Source organism: Anabas testudineus, chromosome 17, assembly GCF_900324465.2.
Source record: "Anabas testudineus chromosome 17, fAnaTes1.2, whole genome shotgun sequence".
Lineage (NCBI taxonomy): Eukaryota > Metazoa > Chordata > Actinopteri > Anabantiformes > Anabantidae > Anabas > Anabas testudineus.
This window is the reverse complement of record NC_046626.1, coordinates 23,055,814-23,078,462: the sequence shown is the minus strand read 5'-3', so window position 1 is coordinate 23,078,462 and position 22,649 is coordinate 23,055,814. Positions and strand designations below refer to the sequence as shown.

The 22,649-nt window shown below is 41.8% G+C and overlaps 2 protein-coding genes across 3 annotated transcripts; both read left to right on the top strand.

Moving 5' to 3' along the window:
- Positions 1 to 10,806: 10,806 nt before the first annotated feature.
- On the top strand, positions 10,807 to 14,168 carry LOC113164102 (dnaJ homolog subfamily C member 5-like). The gene is made up of 5 exons (XM_026363235.1): positions 10,807 to 10,999; positions 11,862 to 11,982; positions 12,146 to 12,359; positions 12,456 to 12,630; positions 13,215 to 14,168. The coding sequence occupies exons 2-5, from the start codon at positions 11,876 to 11,878 to the stop codon at positions 13,310 to 13,312; spliced, it is 594 nt and encodes a 197-aa protein (XP_026219020.1). The 5' UTR covers positions 10,807 to 10,999; positions 11,862 to 11,875; the 3' UTR covers positions 13,313 to 14,168.
- Positions 14,169 to 14,900: 732 nt separating this feature from the next.
- On the top strand, positions 14,901 to 22,577 carry LOC113164095 (E3 ubiquitin-protein ligase TRIM63-like). 2 transcript variants are annotated; one of them, XM_026363227.1, is made up of 9 exons: positions 14,901 to 15,167; positions 16,447 to 16,619; positions 18,695 to 18,869; positions 19,050 to 19,145; positions 19,591 to 19,824; positions 20,079 to 20,101; positions 20,189 to 20,313; positions 20,918 to 21,213; positions 21,348 to 22,577. In XM_026363227.1, exons 1-9 carry the CDS (start codon positions 15,048 to 15,050, stop codon positions 21,426 to 21,428), a joined length of 1,323 nt encoding a protein of 440 aa, XP_026219012.1. In that variant the 5' UTR covers positions 14,901 to 15,047; the 3' UTR covers positions 21,429 to 22,577. The 2 variants fall into 2 exon arrangements, with proteins under 2 accessions (XP_026219012.1, XP_026219011.1); XM_026363226.1 differs by having other exon boundaries at positions 18,692 to 18,869.
- Positions 22,578 to 22,649: the final 72 nt, after the last annotated feature.

The following is a 22,649-nucleotide window of genomic DNA, read 5'->3' as shown; positions in this document are numbered from 1 at the left end:
ATCAAGAAATGTTTCTCTGATTGATTTAAGCCCGCCCGATGTCCCAGTTCGTTCAGTTCCGCACCAATGTAAAGTACCAAACATCAAACTCGGGGGCCGCACAAACATTAAACTTTCATATTAAGGCGGGGGCCACAAACTATCAGGGGCCACAAACTATCGGGGGCCACAAACTATCGGGGGCCACAAACTATCGGGGCCGCGAGCCTGAGACCCCTGTTCTAGATGTTCTATTAATTTTTAAGGTGTCAAACCGGTTCAGGAGTTTTCTAAACCCACCAAAGATATAAGTTCTCATAAGGTCCCATAAAGAGTCTGAAAAGGTCCGATGGTTTCTTTTGACTGTACTGTATCAGTATTATACTGCAGTAACAGTAGTAGTACAACAACTGTATTATACTGCAGTAACAGTAGTAGTACAACAACTGTATTATACTGCAGTAACAGTAGTACTACACAACTGTATTATACTGCAGTAACAGTAGTAGCTAGTACTACAACAACTATATTGTACTGCAGTATAAGTAGTAGCTAGTACTACACAACTGTATTAAACTGCTTTAACAGTAGTAGCTAGTACTACAACAACTGTATTATTCTGCAGTAACAGTAGTAGTACAACAACTGTATTATACTGCAGTTTATGTAGTAGTACAACAACTGTATTATACTGCAGTTTATGTAGTAGTACAACAACTGTATTATACTGCAGTTACAGTAGTAATACAACAACTGTATTATACTGCAGTAACAGTAGTAGTACAACAACTGTATTTTACTGCAGTAACAGTAGGAGTACAAACACTGTATTATACTGCAGTTACAGTAGTAGTACAAAAACTGTATTATACTGCAGTAACAGTAGTAGCTAGTACTACAACAACTGTATTGTACTGCAGCATTAGTAGTAGCTAGTACTACACAACTGTATTATACTGCAGTAACAGTAGTTGCTAGTACTAAAACAACTGTATTATTCTGCAGTAACAGTAGTACTACAACAACTGTATTATACTGCAGTAACAGTAGTAGTACAACAACTGTATTAAACTGCAGTTTAAGTAGTAGTACGACAACTGCATTATACTGCAGTAACAGTAGTAGTACAACAACTGTATTATACTGCAGTAACAGTAGTAGTACAACAACTGTATTATACTGCAGTAACAGTAGTAGTACAACAACTGTATTATACTGCAGTAACAGTAGTACTACACAACTGTATTATACTGCAGTAACAGTAGTAGCTAGTACTACAACAACTGTATTGTACTGCAGCATTAGTAGTAGCTAGTACTACACAACTGTATTATACTGCAGTAACAGTAGTTGCTAGTACTACAACAACTGTATTATACTGCAGTAACAGTAGTAGTACAACAACTGTAATAAACTGCAGTTTAAGTAGTAGTACGACAACTGTATTATACTGCAGTAACAGTAGTACTACACAACTGTATTATACTGCAGTAACAGTAGTAGCAGTACAACAACTGTATTATACTGCAGTAACAGTACAACAACTGTATTATACTGCAGTAACAGTAGTACTACACAACTGTATTATACTGCAGTAACAGTAGTAGCTAGTACTACAACAACTATATTGTACTGCAGTATAAGTAGTAGCTAGTACTACACAACTGTATTAAACTGCTTTAACAGTAGTAGCTAGTACTACAACAACTGTATTATTCTGCAGTAACAGTAGTACTACAACTGTATTATACTGCAGTAACAGTAGTAGTACAACAACTGTATTATACTGCAGTAACAGTAGTACTACAACAACTGTATTATACTGCAGTTTAAATAGTAGCTAGTACTACAACAACTGTATTGTACTGCAGTATAAGTAGTAGCTAGTACTACAACAACTGTATTATTCTGCAGTAACAGTAGTACTACAACAACTGTATTATACTGCAGTTTAAGTAGTAGTACAACAACTGTATTATACTGCAGTAACAGTAGTAGTACAACAACTGTATTATATTGCAGTAACAGTAGTACTACAACAACTGTATTATACTGCAGTTTAAGTAGTAGTACGACAACTGTATTATACTGCAGTAACAGTAGAAGTACAACAACTGTATTATACTGCAGTAACAGTAGTAGTACAACAACTGTATTATACTGCAGTAACAGTAGTAGTACAACAACTGTATTATACTGCAGTAACAGTAGTAGTACAACAACTGTATTATACTGCAGTAACAGTAGTAGCAGTACAACAACTGTATTATACTGCAGTAACAGTAGTACTACATTACTGTATTTTACTGCAGTAACAGTAGTAGTACAACAACTGTATTTCATTGCAGTAACAGTAGTACTACGCAACTGTATTATACTGCAGTAACAGTAGTACTACACAACTGTATTTTACTGCAGTAACAGTAGTACTACACAACTGTATTATACTGCAGTAACAGTAGTAGTAGTACAACAACTGTATTATACTGCAGTAACAGTAGTAGTACAACAACTGTATTATACTGCAGTAACAGTAGTACTACACAACTGTATTATACTGCAGTAACAGTAGTAGCTAGTACTACAACAACTATATTGTACTGCAGTATAAGTAGTAGCTAGTACTACACAACTGTATTAAACTGCTTTAACAGTAGTAGCTAGTACTACAACAACTGTATTATTCTGCAGTAACAGTAGTACTACAACAACTGTATTATACTGCAGTTTAAGTAGTAGTACAACAACTGTATTATACTGCAGTTACAGTAGTAGTACAACAACTGTATTATACTGCAGTAACAGTAGTAGTACAACAACTGTATTATACTGCAGTAACAGTAGTAGTACAACAACTGTATTATACTGCAGTTACAGTAGTAGTACAACAACTGTATTATACTGCAGTAACAGTAGTAGCTAGTACTACAACAACTGTATTGTACTGCAGCATAAGTAGTAGCTAGTACTACACAACTGTATTATACTGCAGTAACAGTAGTTGCTAGTACTAAAACAACTGTATTATTCTGCAGTAACAGTAGTACTACAACAACTGTATTATACTGCAGTAACAGTAGTACTACAACAACTGTATTATACTGCAGTTTAAGTAGTAGTACGACAACTGCATTATACTGCAGTAACAGTAGTAGTACACAACTGTATTATACTGCAGTAACAGTAGTAGTACAACAACTGTATTATACTGCAGTAACAGTAGTACTACACTACTGTATTATACTGCAGTAACAGTAGTAGTACAACAACTGTATTAAACTGCAGTAACAGTAGTAGTACAACAACTGTATTATACTGCAGTAACAGTAGTACTACACAACTGTATTATACTGCAGTAACAGTAGTAGCTAGTACTACAACAACTGTATTGTACTGCAACATAAGTAGTAGCTAGTACTACACAACTGTATTAAACTGCAGTAACAGTAGTAGCTAGTACTACACAACTGTATTATACTGCAGTAACAGTAGTACTACAACTGTATTATACTGCAGTAACAGTAGCAGTACAACAACTGTATTATACTGCAGTAACAGTAGTACTACAACAACTGTATTATTCTGCAGTAACAGTAGTACTACAACTGTATTATACTGCAGTAACAGTAGTAGTACAACAACTGTATTATACTGCAGTAACAGTAGTACTACAACAACTGTATTATACTGCAGTTTAAATAGTAGCTAGTACTACAACAACTGTATTAAACTGCAGTAACAGTAGTAGCTAGTACTACAACAACTGTATTATTCTGCAGTAACAGTAGTACTACAAAAACTGCATTATACTGCAGTTTAAGTAGTAGTACAACAACTGTATTATACTGCAGTAACAGTAGTAGTACAACAACTGTATTATACTGCAGTAACAGTAGTAGTACAACAACTGTATTATATTGGAGGACGCGCGTGTGTTTTTTCGTCTGAGAGCAACAGCGGGATTTTTAAACTCTACACAACATTTCTTCTACATTTCTCCAACTCAGGTACGTTAAGATGACTAATATTCAGCTTGTTCAGTGTGTGGAGTGCAGGATGTTTAGACCGTCTTCCTCCGTCGTTAGCGACAATTTTACCTGTGACAGGTGTGTGTTAGTTAGCACTCTGACGGAGAAGATATCAGCGTTAGAGGAGCGCATCCAGACTTTAGAGAGGGTTAGAGAGAGTGAGAGTAGTCTTATTTCTTTAGAAGACAGTCTGGGTGCCGCGGGCGGAGATAGCCAGTCCCCGACTCCGGCATTAGAGCCCTCACAGCGGGGCGAGTGGGTGACGACTCGGTGGCATACTCGCGCAGCAAAAGCTAAGGCTAAGGCTAAAGCTAGCCCACCGGAGCACACCACCCCCGCGTTTCACGTGTCTAACAGGTTTGCCCCCCTCAGTGATTCACCCGCTGAGAAACCTGGAAGAACTCTGGTTATAGGAGACTCGATCATGACACACGTGAAATCAGCCAGACCTTTAGGGGCTCCAGCGGCTGTGGTCAGGTGTATCCCGGGGGCCAGGGTACCGGACATTGAAGGCAATCTTAGGGCCTTAGGACAGCATAGCTTTTCAAAGATAGTGATACATGCCGGAGCTAACGATATACGCCTTCGTCAGTCTGAGGTTACCAAGAATAACTTTAAAGAGGTGTTTAAATTAGCGAAGGCGATGTCCGAAGTTGTAATCTTCTCTGGCCCCCTCCCAATGAGACGAGGTGACATAACCTACAGCAGGTTATGGTCGCTGAACCGCTGGATGTCCAGGTGGTGCTCCGAAAACAACGTGGGCTTCATAGATAATTGGAGTACCTTTGAGGGCAAACCTGGCCTGTTAGGGCGGGACGGTGTCCATCCCACTCGGGAAGGTGCTGCTCTCATTTCTTGCAGTATAGCTCATAGTCTAAGATCAGGCCTAGCTAGTCGCTGACTACCCAGAGTCCAGGCCAGGGAGCAGACAAACAGGCTAAACCAAGTGTCTGCTAGCTGCACAGAGTCGTCACTCAGGGTTCAACATATTGAGACTGTGTCTGTTCCTCGAGCTAAACAAAAAGCTAGAAAAACCCAGAAAGTATGTTTTAATAATTTAATTAACATACAGACCTCAAATTCAGAGCACACTGATTGTGCAGCCAGCACCTCTGATCTGAAGTTAGGACTGTTAAATATTAGATCTCTTACATCTAAAGCTCTTACTGTTAATGAAGCTATCACAGATCAGGAGTTTGATATACTCTGTTTAACAGAAACCTGGATTAAACAGGACGAGTATGTAGCTTTGAATGAAGCAACTCCTCCTGGATTCAGCTACATTCACCAGCCTCGTCTGACTGGTAGAGGAGGAGGTGTCGCAGTTATTTACAATGATAAACTGACTATCGTACAAAAGCATGTACACAAATTTAAAGCTTTTGAATATCTTTATAGTAACATAACAAGTGTAGATACAAATATAAAGTCTGCTCAGCCGATCCCACTAATTATCATTTACAGACCCCCAGGGCCCTACTCTGAATTTCTTTGTGAATTTGCAGATTTCCTTTCTAACCTAGTTGTTTCTGTAGACAAAGCGTTAATTGCTGGAGATTTTAATAATCACTTTGAGAATCCAGAAGACCCTCTGAGAACAGCATTTATGTCCATATTGGACTCGCTAGGAGTAGATCAGTGTGTAGTAGGACCCACTCATAAAGCGGGTCACACCTTAGATTTAATAATATCATTCGGTTTAAGTATAAGAAATTTACTTACGCTCCCACTGTCTGAAGTTAGACCACTATCTTGTTTCAACTACAGTGTGTCATATTAACAATGTATACTCAGCGCCGCGCTATCGCATTAAACGTACATTTACATCAACTACCGCACAGAGCTTTATTAATAATCTTCCAGAGTTATCAACTTTGATTGGATCACCGTCTGACACCACAGAACTAGACCAGGCGACTGAATATCTCGAGTCGTCATTACGTTATACCTTAGATAATGTAGCTCCAGTTAAAAGAAAAGTCATCAGAGATAAGAAACCTGCTCCCTGGTATAACGATGACACGCGCGTCTTAAAACAGACAGCTCGAAAGATAGAACGTAAATGGCGCCAAACTAAATTGTTAGTATTCCAGATAGCGTGGAAGGAGAGCATCCTGAACTATAAAAAAGCTCTTAGTGCAGCTAGATCAACGTATCTCTCCACTCTCATAGAAAACAACAAAAACAACCCTAGATTTTTATTTAATACAGTAGCCAAATTAACTAGAAAGAAAACTACTGCAGATATCTCCATAACAACGTTGTGCAGTAGTGAGGACTTCATGAACTTTTTCAATAACAAAATTGTAAATATAAGGCAGAAAATTCAAGCTTTAAAACCAGACAATTTAGTTGACGCAGGTGACGAGCTAACCTCAGCAGATCAGTACCTAGATTACTTTACTCCTCTTGAAGAGAATGAACTAATTTCACTCACCTCTTCTGCAAAATCTTCAACCTGTACATTAGACCCTATACCGACACACTTTCTAAAACAGATAGTGCCAGAAATAATAGAACCCCTGCTGACAATCATAAATTCCTCACTTAGCTGTGGGTATGTCCCAAAGTGTTTTAAATTAGCAGTTATTAAACCGCTAATCAAGAAACCTGATCTCGACCCTTGTCAGCTGTCAAATTACAGGCCGATATCAAACCTCCCCTTTATCTCAAAGATTCTGGAAAAGATAGTAGCTGGGCAGCTATCCTCGTATCTTCATAGAAATAACATACACGAACTCTATCAGTCAGGATTTAGGCCTCATCACAGCACAGAGACGGCCCTTGTTAAAGTAGTAAATGACCTCCTATTGGCCTCTGATCAGGGTAGTGTCTCTATGCTTGTGCTACTCGATCTCAGTGCAGCTTTCGACACCATTGACCATAGTATTCTCCTTCACAGACTAGAAAATGTTGTTGGAATTAGGGGAACGGCCCTCTCCTGGCTTAGGTCCTATTTGACTGATCGTTATCAGTATGTAGATCTAAATGGCGATTACTCCACATGCTCTCCAGTGGAGTTTGGTGTTCCACAGGGCTCAGTTTTAGGCCCCCTGCTTTTTTCCCTCTACATGCTTCCTCTGGGCAACATTATCCGTAAACATGGTATTAACTTTCATTGTTATGCTGACGACACACAGTTATATGTTTCATCAAAACCAGATGAGATCAAACTGCTTAATAAAGTTGAGCAATGTGTAAAGGATATACGAGACTGGATGCTAATTAACTTCCTTCTGCTAAATCCTGATAAGACAGAAGTACTAGTTATAGGATCACAGGCAGCTAGAGGCAAGATGTTAGACCACACCGTAACTCTAGATGGCCTTTCCGTTACATCTAGTGCAACAGTCAAAGACCTTGGTGTGATTCTAGATTCCAGTCTTTCATTTGAAGCTCATGTAGATAATGTCACCAGGACAGCTTTCTTTCACCTCAGAAATATTGCCAAGATAAGGAATATTTTGTCACTAAATGATGCAGAAAAATTAGTCCATGCTTTCATCACCTCTAGGTTGGACTACTGTAATGCCTTACTGTCTGGCTGTTCAACCAGGTGCATAAACAAGCTTCAGTTAGTTCAGAATGCAGCAGCGAGAGTCCTCACTCGAACCAGAAGATACGATCACATCTCGCCTATCTTATCTACACTTCATTGGCTCCCCGTGAAATTTCGCATTGATTTTAAAATACTACTTTTGACATTTAAAGCATTAAATGGTCTTGCGCCGCATTATCTAAGTGAACTGCTAGTGTCTTATGATCCACCACGCCTACTTCGCTCAAAGGATGCTGGCTGCCTGTCAGTACCTCGTATCCTAAAAACTACAGCTGGGGGCAGAGCTTTTTCTTACAAAGCCCCAAAGTTATGGAATAGCCTTCCAAATAGCGTTTGGGACTCAGACACAGTCTCAGTGTTTAAGTCTAGGCTGAAAACCTACCTATTTAGTCAAGCATTTGAGTAAATAGATCTGGGAAGGACTCATGGACGTAGAGCATTATGGTGAACTGGTATGTTTAGATGCTGTCTTCCCAACTCTCACTGATCACTCGGGTTTGTTGATGGTGAAGTGTTTGGTTGGTCTACATCCCAGTGCGCCCTCATGTCTGTGTTTCCTTCTGAACCCACCCTTTTAGTTAGGCTGTCATAATTAGTCCTGCCGGAGTCCCTGCTGCACTACACTAAATATACATTCACCTCAAACTTTATCTGACTGTGAATACAACTAACTGCAATCTCTCCTCTTCTCTCTCTTTCCCTCTCCCTCTCTCTTTTCCCTCTTCCTGTCTCTCTGTCGAGCTACACGTCATTCCACCCTTTGCCCTCTGGACCTGTCTGACTCGTCCTGATGCCCAACTTCTGGCTGGAGATCTCTTCGCCTGGATCCACCGTTTGCCCTTGGGATGCGTTTGGAGACTGGATTGGTCACAAGCTACTATGATGTCTGTCCCGGCCTCGGCGGACGTCGGAAGCTGTTTCTTGGAGGTCTCGACTCAACGCTCGATAGTCAAGGAATGGAACAAGTCTGCCTGCAATAACTAACTGGACTCCATATTAACTTAAAAGACATTAACTGTTATACTGGACTGCTGCCTACACAGCATGTAATCACCCATATGAGGATGGGTTCCCTGTTGAGTCTGGTTCCTCTCAAGGTTTCTTCCTGTTGCCTTCTCAGGGAGTTTTTCTTGCCACTGTCGCCCTCGGCTTGCTCATCAGGGACAATCACATTATTATGACTCATACACATACACTGTTCATGTACTGTTCTTTGGTTGTGTAAAGCTGCTTTGTGACAATGTCAATTGTAAAAAGCGCTCTACAAATAAAATTGAATTGAATTGAATTGAATATTGCAGTAACAGTAGTACTACAACAACTGTATTATACTGCAGTTTAAGTAGTAGTACGACAACTGTATTATACTGCAGTAACAGTAGTACTACAAAAACTGCATTATACTGCAGTTTAAGTAGTAGTACAACAACTGTATTATACTGCAGTAACAGTAGTAGTACAACAACTGTATTATACTGCAGTAACAGTAGTACTACAACAACTGTATTATACTGCAGTTTAAGTAGTAGCTAGTACTACAACAACTGTATTGTACTGCAGTATAAGTAGTAGCCAGTACTACACAACTGTATTAAACTGCAGTAACAGTAGTAGCTAGTACTACACAACTGTATTATACTGCAGTAACAGTAGTACTACACAACTGTATTATACTGCAGTAACAGTAGTAGCAGTACAACAACTGTATTATACTGCAGTAACAGTAGTAGCAGTACAACAACTGTATTATACTGCAGTAACAGTAGTACTACACAACTGTATTATACTGCAGTAACAGTAGTAGCTAGTACTACAACAACTATATTGTACTGCAGTATAAATAGTAGCTAGTACTACACAACTCTATTAAACTGCTTTAACAGTAGTAGCTAGTACTACAACAACTGTATTATTCTGCAGTAACAGTAGTACTACAACTGTATTATACTGCAGTAACAGTAGTAGTACAACAACTGTATTATACTGCAGTAACAGTAGTACTACAACAACTGTATTATACTGCAGTTTAAATAGTAGCTAGTACTACAACAACTGTATTGTACTGCAGTATAAGTAGTAGCTAGTACTACACAACTGTATTAAACTGCAGTAACAGTAGTAGCTAGTACTACAACAACTGTATTATTCTGCAGTAACAGTAGTACTACAAAACTGCATTATACTGCAGTTTAAGTAGTAGTACAACAACTGTATTATACTGCAGTAACAGTAGTAGTACAACAACTGTATTATATTGCAGTAACAGTAGTACTACAACAACTGTATTATACTGCAGTTTAAGTAGTAGTACGACAACTGTATTATACTGCAGTAACAGTAGTACTACAAAAACTGCATTATACTGCAGTTTAAGTAGTAGTACAACAACTGTATTATACTGCAGTAACAGTAGTAGTACAACAACTGTATTATACTGCAGTAACAGTAGTACTACAACAACTGTATTATACTGCAGTTTAAGTAGTAGCTAGTACTACAACAACTGTATTGTACTGCAGTATAAGTAGTAGCTAGTACTACACAACTGTATTAAACTGCAGTAACAGTAGTAGCTAGTACTACAACAACTGTATTATTCTGCAGTAACAGTAGTACTACAACTGTATTATACTGCAGTAACAATAGTAGTACAACAACTGTATTATACTGCAGTAACAGTAGTACTACAACAACTGTATTATACTGCAGTTTAAGTAGTAGCTAGTACTACAACAACTGTATTGTACTGCAGTATAAGTAGTAGCTAGTACTACACAACTGTATTAAACTGCAGTAACAGTAGTAGCTAGTACTACAGCAACTGTATTATTCTGCAGTAACAGTAGTACTACAAAAACTGTATTATACTGCAGTTTATGTAGTAGTACAACAACTGTATTATACTGCAGTAACAGTAGTAGTACAACAACTGTATTATACTGCAGTTACAGTAGTAATACAACAACTGTATTATACTGCAGTAACAGTAGTAGTACAACAACTGTATTATATTGCAGTAACAGTAGTAGTACAACAACTGTATTATATTGCAGTAACAGTAGTACTACAACAACTGTATTATACTGCAGTTTAAGTAGTAGCTAGTTCTACAACTACTATGATCCAGTTCTTATGTTTGTTCTGTCTGACTCTCCCTACTTGGCTCCACCCCTCTCTGACTCACCTGGTTGTCATGGCGACCTCCCCTCCCCATTGTCCATTCGAGCAGCTCAGTGAAACCTGAGCAGGCGTGGCGGCTCGTGGTCACCTGAGCTGAGCTGCTGCTGAATTTTTGATGGGGCTGTGAGAGATCCTCTCTGCCACAGCTGAACACCTGAACAGGTAGACGCTTCTTCAGGACCAGCGACCACACACACCTGAGAAGCTGCTCCAGCTCCTTCAGGACAGGACACTTCGGGGCTTCAACACACAGGTAACGGCTCCTTCTCCAGCTTTAGACCAGTATTTAACCTTCGTATTTACCTTTAATGTTGTTCACAGGTCGTGTGACATCATCATGTAGATCATGTGTCTCAGCACATAACTGTTCAGGAACCGTTCTACCCTTTGTGACACAGCAGGTTCTAACTTTTGTTGTCCCAAAACGTAAGATAACCAGACTCTGACACACCTGGTTTTCACTAAGTGAAACAGACTCCGTTTTCATGTCCGCTGCTTCTTTTTAGGAACATTTTACCAAGGTTCAGTCGGATCCTGTCATGTTTGGGTCGAATGACTACGTTCAGATCAGTCGAAGGATTCTTCCTGGTTAGACCGAATCCTGAGGAAACTGATGTCTGGAATAGTTATGACCAAGACTGGATCTTCAACCAGGGGAAGAGGGCCCCAGGCCTTATAATACATCCAGTACACAATTTCATTACTGAGCCATTTGTCAGCACGGACAGTTATTGGGGCCTCCACCCTCCACCCTCCACCCTCCACCTGAATTGTTTTGTTGAGGAATTCAAGGTGCAGATGTTTTAGTACGTCCGAAGCTGATTCCTGCTGAGGTCGTTATCCAGTTAGCTGGCCTGTTTATGGGAGTTGTACGATGTTGTTACTGATGCTGGATTTAATAAAACACTTCCTGATGTTAGAAACTAAGTCAGAGACAAAAACCAGTGAGTTTCTATATCAACTATTTGTTCTTTGGTTTCCTTACTTTTTTATATATATATATATATATATATATATATAAACTGTTCCAGTTTGATCAGTCTGGATTTACTGTGGGTTCACCTGAATGCTTGAAGCTGTGATCCAGGTATGTCTGATGTCCTTACCTGAGACAGGTGATGGTGTCAGGATGTCTGAAGGGAGGCAGCGAACTTTGTCCACCTCTGGAGAGTCTCTGTACCAGATCCTGGGTTTGGAGAAGGGCTGCAGCCATGATGACATCAAGAAGTCCTACAGGTGAGATGAGCTCCGCCCCCTTACCTACCGTAAACAGGTGATGGTCGGCTGACACACTCATGTATCAGAACTGATTGATCCCCACAAAGGGAAACATCACATACACTCATTAGCTTTCAACCACAGTAAGTAACCTTTAGTGAAAACCTGTGTGTGGTGTCAGGAAGCTGGCGCTACGGTACCATCCAGACAAGAACCCGGACAACCCAGAAGCAGCGGAGAAGTTCAAGGAGCTGAACAACGCTCACGCCGTCCTGTCCGACCTCACCAAGAGGAACATCTATGACTCGTACGGGTCTCTGGGACTCTACGTGGCCCAGCAGTTTGGAGAGGACAACGTCAACACGTACTTCATGCTGTCCACCTGGTGGGCCAAGGTGAGGGGGGCGGGGCTCACAGCATCCCTGTGAACTGACCAGTACATGAATGGTCCTGCCTCAGTTTACTTCAGGACCTCTGTCCTCTAATCCCAGGGTCTGTTCCTGCTGTGCGGGGTCCTGACCGGCTGCTACTGCTGCTGTTGCCTCTGCTGCTGCTGTAACTGCTGCTGTGGGAAACTGAAGCCGCCATCCACCGGGGAGGGGGCCGAGTCGGACTACATGTCTCCAGACGACCTGGAGGAAGAGATCCGGAATGAGCCCGACAACGGTGAGACGACAGGAAGTCCTGAGCTTTTATTTTGACACATTCTTCTCTTCCAGCTTTCCTTAACAAATGTTAGCAGCAGGAAACTGGAGCCGTCAGTGTTTTACCCTGTAGTTTCCCTGATGTCCCATTAATAAGTTAAGGTTTTTAATTCTGTTTATTCAGCATATTTTATCTAAAGAGCTTTTTAAAATTCACCAGCCCCTAAATTTAGATATAGAATGAATTTAGTTTAAGGTTGAAACCCCTAAAACCCTTTAAACCATGTAGTTTAAAGGGTTTGAGTCTGAGTTGATAGTTACCTATAACCTGGTTTAGGTAACTATCTGCTGTGGTAGTCCTACAAAATAAAAAGTAAAGTAGTTTTAAACTCTGTGGAACATCCATTAAATTACTTTAGTCCTTTAGTTCCACTGATCACTGTTTGTCCAGATGCGATAAGTGATCCCTTGAATAAGAATGAAACTGAAATCTCAACGGCTGTGGTTCAGGAGGGCTGGTGGTCTGAGCCTCTGCTCCTCTGGTCCCCCTTGGCTCTGACACTATCAGCGGTGGGTCTTTAAAGTGGTTTCTGTCTGTCTGTGCAGACGCTGAGACTCCGATCGTCCACCAGCCGACGAACGCCAGCGAGAAAACTCAGCTCATCAGTGACGGACACCGCAGATACGGGGACACCTACACATGAAGCTGAGACGGGACACAGAGATTTCTTCATTTCATTGAATGTAGAGACCTGAACCTGATGGATTCCTGCAGGAGGTCCAGGTCCAGTTCTGACCCACAAACACACTAAAACACAACATGAGCATCAGAATTTTTTTCTGGACCCCCAAAGAACCAAAATCTGATCCCAGTGACTTGTCTTTGTTTCTCCCGACCAGTCAGGTCCACCACTATTTGGACGGTTTCATCATTTTGTTTCGGTACGACTCCACAGTGGATCGACCGTGATTAAAGTGTCCACTGTCGGCTTTAATTTAATTAATTCATGGACTGAGTTCTGGTTCATAAAGGGGCCAGATGCTGGTTTCTTTCCTGGTGATGATCCAGCCTTTGTTGCAGCTGTCTTCACCTCCTGCTGGTTGTAGTTGGAGTAACATTCAGGTGAGCTGAGGGAGAATAAAAGGTCCAGAGAATTCTTCCAGAATCCAGAACAGCCTCCAGGAGAGTCTGACATCACAGAAACCGTTACCAGAGTAAAAACAGATGAATGTGACACCAGAGCCAGAACCAGATTAGAGTTTGAGGTCCTGGACAGCTGGCAGCTCACCTGTGCAGAAGGTGTTGTTCATGTGGAACCGGTCGTATTTACTGAGGACTGAATTCTGAAGTGAAATGATCTGATGACAGAAAACCGTCAAAAGACAAAGAAGTGGAATCTACAGTAAGTCCACGTCAGTCCCCGACCTCAATCAGCTGACCTGAATGTCACCTGCTGAAGGTAAAAGAACCAAAAACCAGCAGGAAGTGAAGACGTATCTGAGCATCATCAGGGAAGAAACCAGCACCTGTGATGTGCACACATTTAAATTAAAGCTGAGAGTCTGCTCCTCCGGACTGTGGTGGAGGTTACAGTATGGTTACAGGATGTGGACCTGGACCTGGATCTGGTTTGAAAACTGTGTTTATCTGTACTGTATGTTTATTCTGCGGTCGTCTTTTGCTCCTTCAGGGGCTGAGACATCCGACTTTATTCTATTTGATGAAACTAACCCCCTGATTGGTTGTTGATATGTTACGATAGCTGCTTTAAAATAAAGGTCGTAGTTCAACATTTGCTGCCTGTTCTAATGTGTGAGGACAGTGTTTCAAGCTGTTTGTGTGGATGTAAATAGTCTTTTGGTTTGAAACCAGTTTCCTTTTGTTCTTATTCTATTTGAATGAACTGTGATCATGTGACGTGATGATGTCACAGCTTCAAACGTCTGCATGAATTTAATTAGACAGTGAATAAATAATTGATGAGCAGTCAAACACGTCTTCACACCTGTTTCTGTGTGTGTGTGTGTGTGTTGGGTGGGGGAGTGGGGGGGTGTAGGTGCAGTCAGAGCAGGATCCTGGTCTGTTACTGATCCAGTTCTAATGAAACCTGAACTTTGACCTGCAGGAGGAGCTGCAGCCTCCTCAGCTCCTTGGACAGAGATGCGGACTGTCCCTTTAATAAACTCTGTCCTGTTACTCCACCTCCCCCTCCCTCCCAGCTCTGTCATGCCTTCTCCTGACCTTTGACATATAAGGACATGTGGACAGCAGCTTACGTCCGTCCGTCTAAAAACAGACACACACAGAGTCCAGCAGCGTCACAACACCACAGCTCCTGTCTGCTGCTGCTTTTTCTTTATTTTATTCACGTCTCCCCCGTCCTCCCCCGTCGTGTCCAGGTCACCGTTGTCTTCCTCTCCAGCTCCTCATCCAGCATCATGGAGAGTCTGGAGAAACAGCTCGTATGCCCCATCTGTCTGGAGATGTTCACCAAGCCGGTGGTCATCCTGCCCTGCCAACACAACCTGTGCCGCAAGTGTGCCAACGACGTCTTCCAGGTGAGGGCCACGCTCGGGTCTTTTTACCTTGGGTTTCAGAGTGTGTTTGGTCCAGTTGAACTCGCTGCTGTGCTGTTTTCATTACATGGTGAAGCCGAGCAGCGGCTCCATATTGGTGTGTTCAATGACACAAAGAGACATTTACTCATTAGTTCCACAATCCACATCGACTTTAAACGTGTGCACAGAGCAGAACGGCCAAAAATCACAAATCGTACTGTTTCAGCCTCCTGGAAACTAAAACTGAAAAAAGAAAAGAGCACAAGCAAAAGTAAACAGATCAAACAGACAAACTAATGAAGACACTGTTTTAAATAAGTTCTGCTGTATAAATATGTGAAGTGTTATATTTCCACACGTCAGTACATTATACTGTGTGTAGTGGGAACACAAACTGACCAGAAACTTCCTGAGGACGTCGGTGTCTTCAGAATAACCTCCAGAAATCCATTGAGAAACCAGAGGACAAAGAGAGTGCAGAACTTCATCCAGAATCATCATGATTTTAGTGTCACAGTGAACCAGTGGCGGCTGTCTAAACGTCTGTGTGTTTGCTGTAAACAGGAGTCGATCACTGAGAGTTCAGTTGCTTTGATGGGACAGTTTGACTAAATGTCAACTAATAATGGAACGTTTTACCTGTTTAGACTTGTTTGTCTAAAATAAGATAAGTTCAACTTTATTAATCTCTGAAGGGACATTTGGGATCTACTCTACATGCTCTAAAAAGTATAAATACTGCAGTATTCCAGTCATTTCAAGTATTTAAACCAGTGTTGAACTGGATGCTGTTGATAACATGAAGGTTTGAGTCTCGTGAATCAGTTTGTGCAGAATCCAACACGTTCAGCTTGATTCATGAATAATTCATCTTCTCAAACTGAACCTTTAGAAATAAAAATCAAATGTTGGAGCTACACAGCAGAGAAATAAGTTTTAAAACTCGCCTCATGTTTGTTCTGAAAAATCTGACAAACATTTGTAGAAATGAATCAAAACTGAGATCAGTGATGTGTTTCCACTGGTTTCTACTTTATTCAGTTTGAACTGTTCTACATGCGCTGATACACGTCAACACTTCCAAAATAAACCTAAGTCTAAACTGAACTTGTCTGAGTTCTACTGATGTTCTACTGACATCAAACCAGGATGTTTTGTGCTGCTTGTGATTGAATCTGGTTCGACTCGTGGTCGAATCTGATTGCCAGTCTCTGAATAAACTAACATGACCAATCCCTGTATCAACCTGTCTACCTGCCTGATGCCCCACCCCCTGCAGGCGTCCAATCCCTACCTGTCAACGAGGAGCGGCTCCACGGTGACGTCTGGAGGTCGTTTCCGCTGCCCGTCCTGCCGACATGAGGTGGTCCTGGACAGACACGGGGTTTACGGACTGCAGAGGAACCTGCTGGTGGAGAACATCATCGACATGTACAAACAAGGGACCACCAGGTAACACACCTGTACGCACCTGGATGCACATGCTTGCCTTGTGTTTTGGGGACCGAGTCAGATGCTTCAAACACTCTTTTGAAACACTGAGGAGAAAGTCATCAATACATCCTCTCCGTGCAGTGTGTGTACAGGTGTATCACACCTGAGGATGGCACGTCATTAAAGGGACAGTTCACCCATAAACACACAAATGTTTAATTCAGGTGTGACATTGTGGCTTTTATTTTGGTAGTGGTACAAGGATCTCAGGTGTTTTTAAACTGTGTCGACACTGTTGAGCTCTAGTTTCCATCTACTCACGTGAGTCTGGATTTCACAAGAACCAGAGTCCAGCTTGGACCTGGATCATGTTCACAACTACATGTTTTTAGTTTGAGGACGGCCACAAACAGGAAACACGAAACACGACACGAGTTCTACAAACACAAAGAAGAAGAAAAGATTCATTCAAAGATGTAAAATCACACACCGAATGTGATAAGACAGCGTGACATGAACCAATCAGATGTAATCATCAAAGCTTCCTGCTGCCGTGTGCGTGACAAGACTGCAAGACTACATGTGATCTTACAGAGACTTTGTTTATTACACTGGTAAAAATAAAAATATTCACCTTATTTAAAGAGAAATATAAGAATCCTTCAGTTTCACTCTCAAACTTAAGAATTGAAATTTACTTCCTAAAATTTCCTTAAAATCTGTGTTAAATTTGTGTCAAACACAAAAACACAGAAAATATTGTTTTTATTTTCACTATGTTAATAATTCAGTTTCAGAAAATATTGGAAACTTTGATATTTATACTTATACTATACTTCAGCCGTCTGGAAGGTTTTAGGGGAAATAACGACACTGACACATTCACTGGGATCTGGCCCTGGTTAAAGTTCAGTTCAGGTTCAAACCCAGAAACAAGAAATAAAAAAAAAAAACCACAGTCAGCTTCCTGAGCTCTTTAACGTCACCAGTGTCATTATTTACCTGAGCAACCAGGTAAATCTTCTGTTTACACGTCACGTTTGAATTTCCTATGTTGTCGTCTGCAGGTGTTTCTGTCATTAGCTGCAAGTTGTGACACTCAGACTCTATTTTTAAATGTAGGTCAGTGAGACGGCTGCAGGATTATTTTAGTTTGTACAGAAATACTGACACAGATCAGAGGACGAGCTGAGATAAATACGTTCAGGACAAAAGAACCGAGTTGGGTTCTGATTTTATATTCAATTCAATTCAATTCAATTTTATTTGTAGAGCGCTTTTTACAATTGACATTGTCACAAAGCAGCTTTAAACAACCAAAGAACAGTACATGAACAGTGAATGTGTATGAATCATGAAATCAGAGACAGGAAGAGGGAAAAGAGAGAGGTAGAGAAAGAGAGAGAAGAGGAGAGATTGCAGTTAGTTGTATTCACAGTGAGACAAAGTTTGACGTGAATGTATATTTAGAATAGTGCAGCAGGGACTCCGGCAGGACTAACTATGACAGCCTAACTAAAAGGGTGGGTTCAGAAGGAAACACAGAGATGAGGGCTCACTGGGATGTAGAGCAACCAAACACTTCACCATCAACAAACCTGAGTGATCAGTGAGAGTTGGGAAGACAGCATCTAAACATACCAGTTCACCATAATGCTCTACGTCCATGAGTCCTTCCCAAATCTATTTAGAAAAAATGCTTGACTAAATAAATAGGTTTTCAGCCTAGACTTAAACACTGAGACTGTGTCTGAGTTCCGAACTATATCAGTTGGACAGAGACACTGACGCCCGGTGGTTCCACGTTATTAGTTTAATGTCGTACGTGTTTTATAGATCAGAGAGCGGTCGGAGCAGGTGACACGTTGAAACGCCCACTGTCTCTGTCCACCTGTCTCTCTGTCTCTGTCCACCTGTCTCTCTGTCTCTGTCCACCTGTCTCTCTGTCTCTGTTCACCTGTCTCTGTCCACCTGTCTCTCTGTCTCTGTTCACCTGTCTCTCTGTCTCTGTTCACCTGTCTCTCTGTCTCTGTTCACCTGTCTCTCTGTCCACCTGTCTCTCTGTCTCTTTCTGCCTGTCTGTCTATCAGCAGTAAACCGTCTGTGGAGCCGAAGCTGGAGCAGCCGATGTGTGAGGACCACAAAGACGAGAAGATCAACATCTACTGCGTCACCTGCGGCGTCCCCACCTGTTCCCTGTGTAAGGTGTTCGGAAACCACAAGGACTGTGAAGTCGCCCCGCTGAACAGCGTGTTCACCCAGCAAAAGGTCAACAACACACACACTTACATCAGCTACCACCCACTCACAGACATTCTCCTTCTGCAGGTACATACAGTTAGGTTGTGGGCTGCGGCAGGTAAAGTGCTGCAGGTGAACATCAGCACCCACTGATGAGTGAATGAAACAGGTGGATTCGCTTTCAACTCGCTAAATGTCTGTGTGTAGGCCGAGCTCACCGACTGTATCTCCATGTTAGTCGGGAACAACGAGAGGATTCAGGCCATCATCAGTCATCTTGAGGAAACCTGCAGAGCTGTAGACGTGAGTTCATTCAGCTGCTGCACACCTGCTTTACCTGGTGTTTAGCTAACGATGTCTGTGCCCCTGCTTTACCTAAGGTTTAGCTAAGGATGTCTGTGCTCCTGCTTTACCTGGTGTTTAGCTAACGATGTCTGTGCCCCTGCTTTACCTAAGGTTTAGCTAAGGATGTCTGTGCTCCTGCTTTACCTGGTGTTTAGCTAACGATGTCTGTGCCCCTGCTTTACCTGGGGTTTAGCTAAGGATGTCTGTGCTCCTGATTTACCTGGGGTTTAGCTAACGATGTCTGTGCCCCTGCTTTACCTAAGGTTTAGCTAAGGATGTCTGTGCTCCTGCTTTACCTGGGGTTTAGCTAACGATGTCTGTGCCCCTGCTTTACCTGGGGTTTAGCTAACGATGTCTGTGCTCCTGCTTTACCTGGATTTACCACATTTAAATGTGTTTTCAGGAGAACGGCCGCAGACAAAAGTCGAAGGTGTGCGAGACATTTGATCACCTGTTTGCCCTTCTGGAGGAAAAAAAAGGTGAGATGACAGTGAGGATCAACTCTGAGCAGGAGGAGAAACTAGACTACATCCGAGGTCTGAGGAGGAAGTATAGTGACCACCTGGACAACACTGCCAAGCTGCTGGAGACCGCCATCCAGACTATGGATGAGTCTGAGATGGCCCTGTTTCTGCAGGTGAACCAGAACACACCAAGACGAGTTAACTAACCCAGGTTGGCAGGAAGTTAACCAGGTCTAGTCTATCACATGGTTCTTGTAAAGTAGTAGGAGTAGTTTTTACTTATTTATTTAATCTTTCTGGGGAACACTAAAATAAAATGTGACGTTGAACGTGTTCACCATGAGCTAATTTAAAAAGGTAAAAGATGATTTTTGATCAGATTTTCCATTTTTTGATGTGATGAGTAACTTGGATTTGTCTCCCACAGAACGCCAAACCTCTGCTACAGAAGTGAGTATTTAACATCTGTCTGCAGCGTCAACATACGACGACGATTTTATTAAAGTTCTAATGTGTTAACAAAGTTTTATTGATCAGGATCGTGGACGGCACCAACACGTCTCACCTGGATAAACTCCAACTTGGCTACGAGAACATGGATCACTTCAAGGCAAACTTTGATCATCAGAGGAGAACGCTAATTAGCATCGACTTCATCAAATGTACTGACCAATCAGAGACCAGAAGATCAATACATCACTATGTCAGCATGTTAGCATAGCTAAGAGGATGTTCTGTTATTGCGGATGTTATTAGCATTCACTCAGTGTTTAACTAATACGAGTGAGGGGGTGCATGCTAAAATGTTAATATGCTAACATGTTAGCATATAAAATAGGTAAGGCTCGTGGTTTAACAGGAGATACCAGTTCCTATATAATTTATGCTAGCACATGATGCATGCTAATAAAAGATTTACTTGGAGCAACTATCAGTCAGAATTAGTTTCCGGTTGGTAATCGGCAGTGGTTAGGGCATGGATAGATGGAAACCAAGCAGGACTGTGGTCCGTGAGGACCAGAGTCGGTCACTCCGATTTACATGATAGCAGCTAAAGGGTTAGCCTGAAGCTAAAGCTAAAGAGCCAACATTTAGCATAACATGCTGTGTACCAAAGTGTTTGTATTCCCATCCATCCACTGTGTTATATCTCGCTGAGCTGCTCTATGCTAATGTGTTAGCGTCCTAATGTACACGTTCCTTCCACGCTTACCCTGTTAGCATATTAGCCTGTTAGTCTCTAGCTAATCCTGTGTTTCTCTTCAGCTGATGAAGACGATGACGATGAAGACGACGAAGATGAGGTGGAGGTCAGGGCGATGTCAGGAAGTGGAGTTGAGTCGCAGCATTCTGCACCTGCACCAGCTGCAGGACTCGCAGCCAATCAGCAACCTCCTCTCTCACCTGTCCAGACTCCAGGAGTTCAGCTCTCAGCACCGCCTCCACATAGACCACCAGAGGCTCCTCCCATTGTGACTTCACAGCCCAAGCCCCCCACACCTTCGTCAACCAACCAGGCCCCGCCTCCTGTGCCCCCTCCTACTGCTAGCCCTGCCTCTCAGGTGTGACATCACTCTGTGTTCAGGTGCTGCTGGGAAGTTTAAGACTCCACACACAGAGAAACAGAAGACCAGTTTGTAGGTTTGTGATCCACTCTTGTTCATAGCACTTATTGATTGATCTTCTCCTGCTGCAGGTTCAGTCTGATCAGAACGAGACGGACGACAGAGATGGACCCAAACACGTCTTCTCCTTCAGCTGGCTCAATCAGAAATAAAACCAGTACAGCCAGAGAACCCAGTTCAGGACCCAGTGTCCTTCTCAGCAGAACTGCCTGTTGTTGAATCTTTGTTATTTTAATTTCTGAAAATTAGAATTTGTTGTTTAACAGACGTTTAACAAAAATCTTTGGAATCAGAGAATTGAAAACATTTTAGTTTGTTTATTCATTGAAAAAGTGTTTTGTTAAATAAATAGTTTTAGTAGAAACCTCCTTTTTTCCAGCTTCTGATTTAAAGGAGTAGTTCACTCAAATGTACGTCATTTATGGTCATTTTAAGAGTCTATTAAGAATCACTGGGTTTAAAAAACAGCGGAAATCTGAACAACTTCTTTTCTATTCAGCTGTTTCCTTTCAGGCGTCACCACAGTGAATCATCTTCCTCCATTTAACCCTGTCCCCTTCATCCTCTTCATCCTCTCCATCCTCCACCAACTAACTCCATGTACTCTCTCTCTACACCCATAAACCTCCTCTTCGTTCTTCCTCTACACCTCCTGCCTGGCAGCTCCGACCTCAGCATCATTTACTGATATGTTCCCAGTTTCTCCTGGGAACCAACTCAATCTGACTTTATCTCAAACACCTGACATGTGTTGACCCTAAGTCCTTAAAGTCCTGCAGCTTCTTTACCTCTGCTCCCTCTCATTCACACATGTATTCTGTTTTACTGCAGCTAACCTCTGCTTTCCAGAGGACACCTCCACCTCTCTATATCTTCCTCCACCTGCTCCCTGGTCTTGATATCAAATCAGTGCGCAGGCGCGAGCCTTGCTGCAGCCGATTTACCGCTGTTCTCATCTTGTGATGTCTTTTTCTGTATTTTTATCTTATTATTTTTATTCTTTTTGTGTTGATAAGTAACTAGTTTTGAAATTAAGTTCTACCCTCTCAGATCATGTTGTTCGAGAGAGTTTTTATCTCAGTTTTTACCTTTGGATTCATTCTCTCACTGATCCGAAAGACCGGAGCGCAACAGCTGCTTCATCACCATGGAGCCAGCTCCTTTGTTTACACCCGGGATCAGCTGATCTTACTGAGGACGACCGGAGTAAAAGATCAAACTTTAAACATTCCAGAGGAGATCAGAAGAAGGACAACGAGGGGATGTAGAGGAGGCAAAAAACAGCAAAAAGGAAATAAGGAACGGAGAAGAGCGATGTTCAGAGAGAAGGTGAGAAGATTCAAACCTCATCTCCCCTCTCTGATTATGGGTAA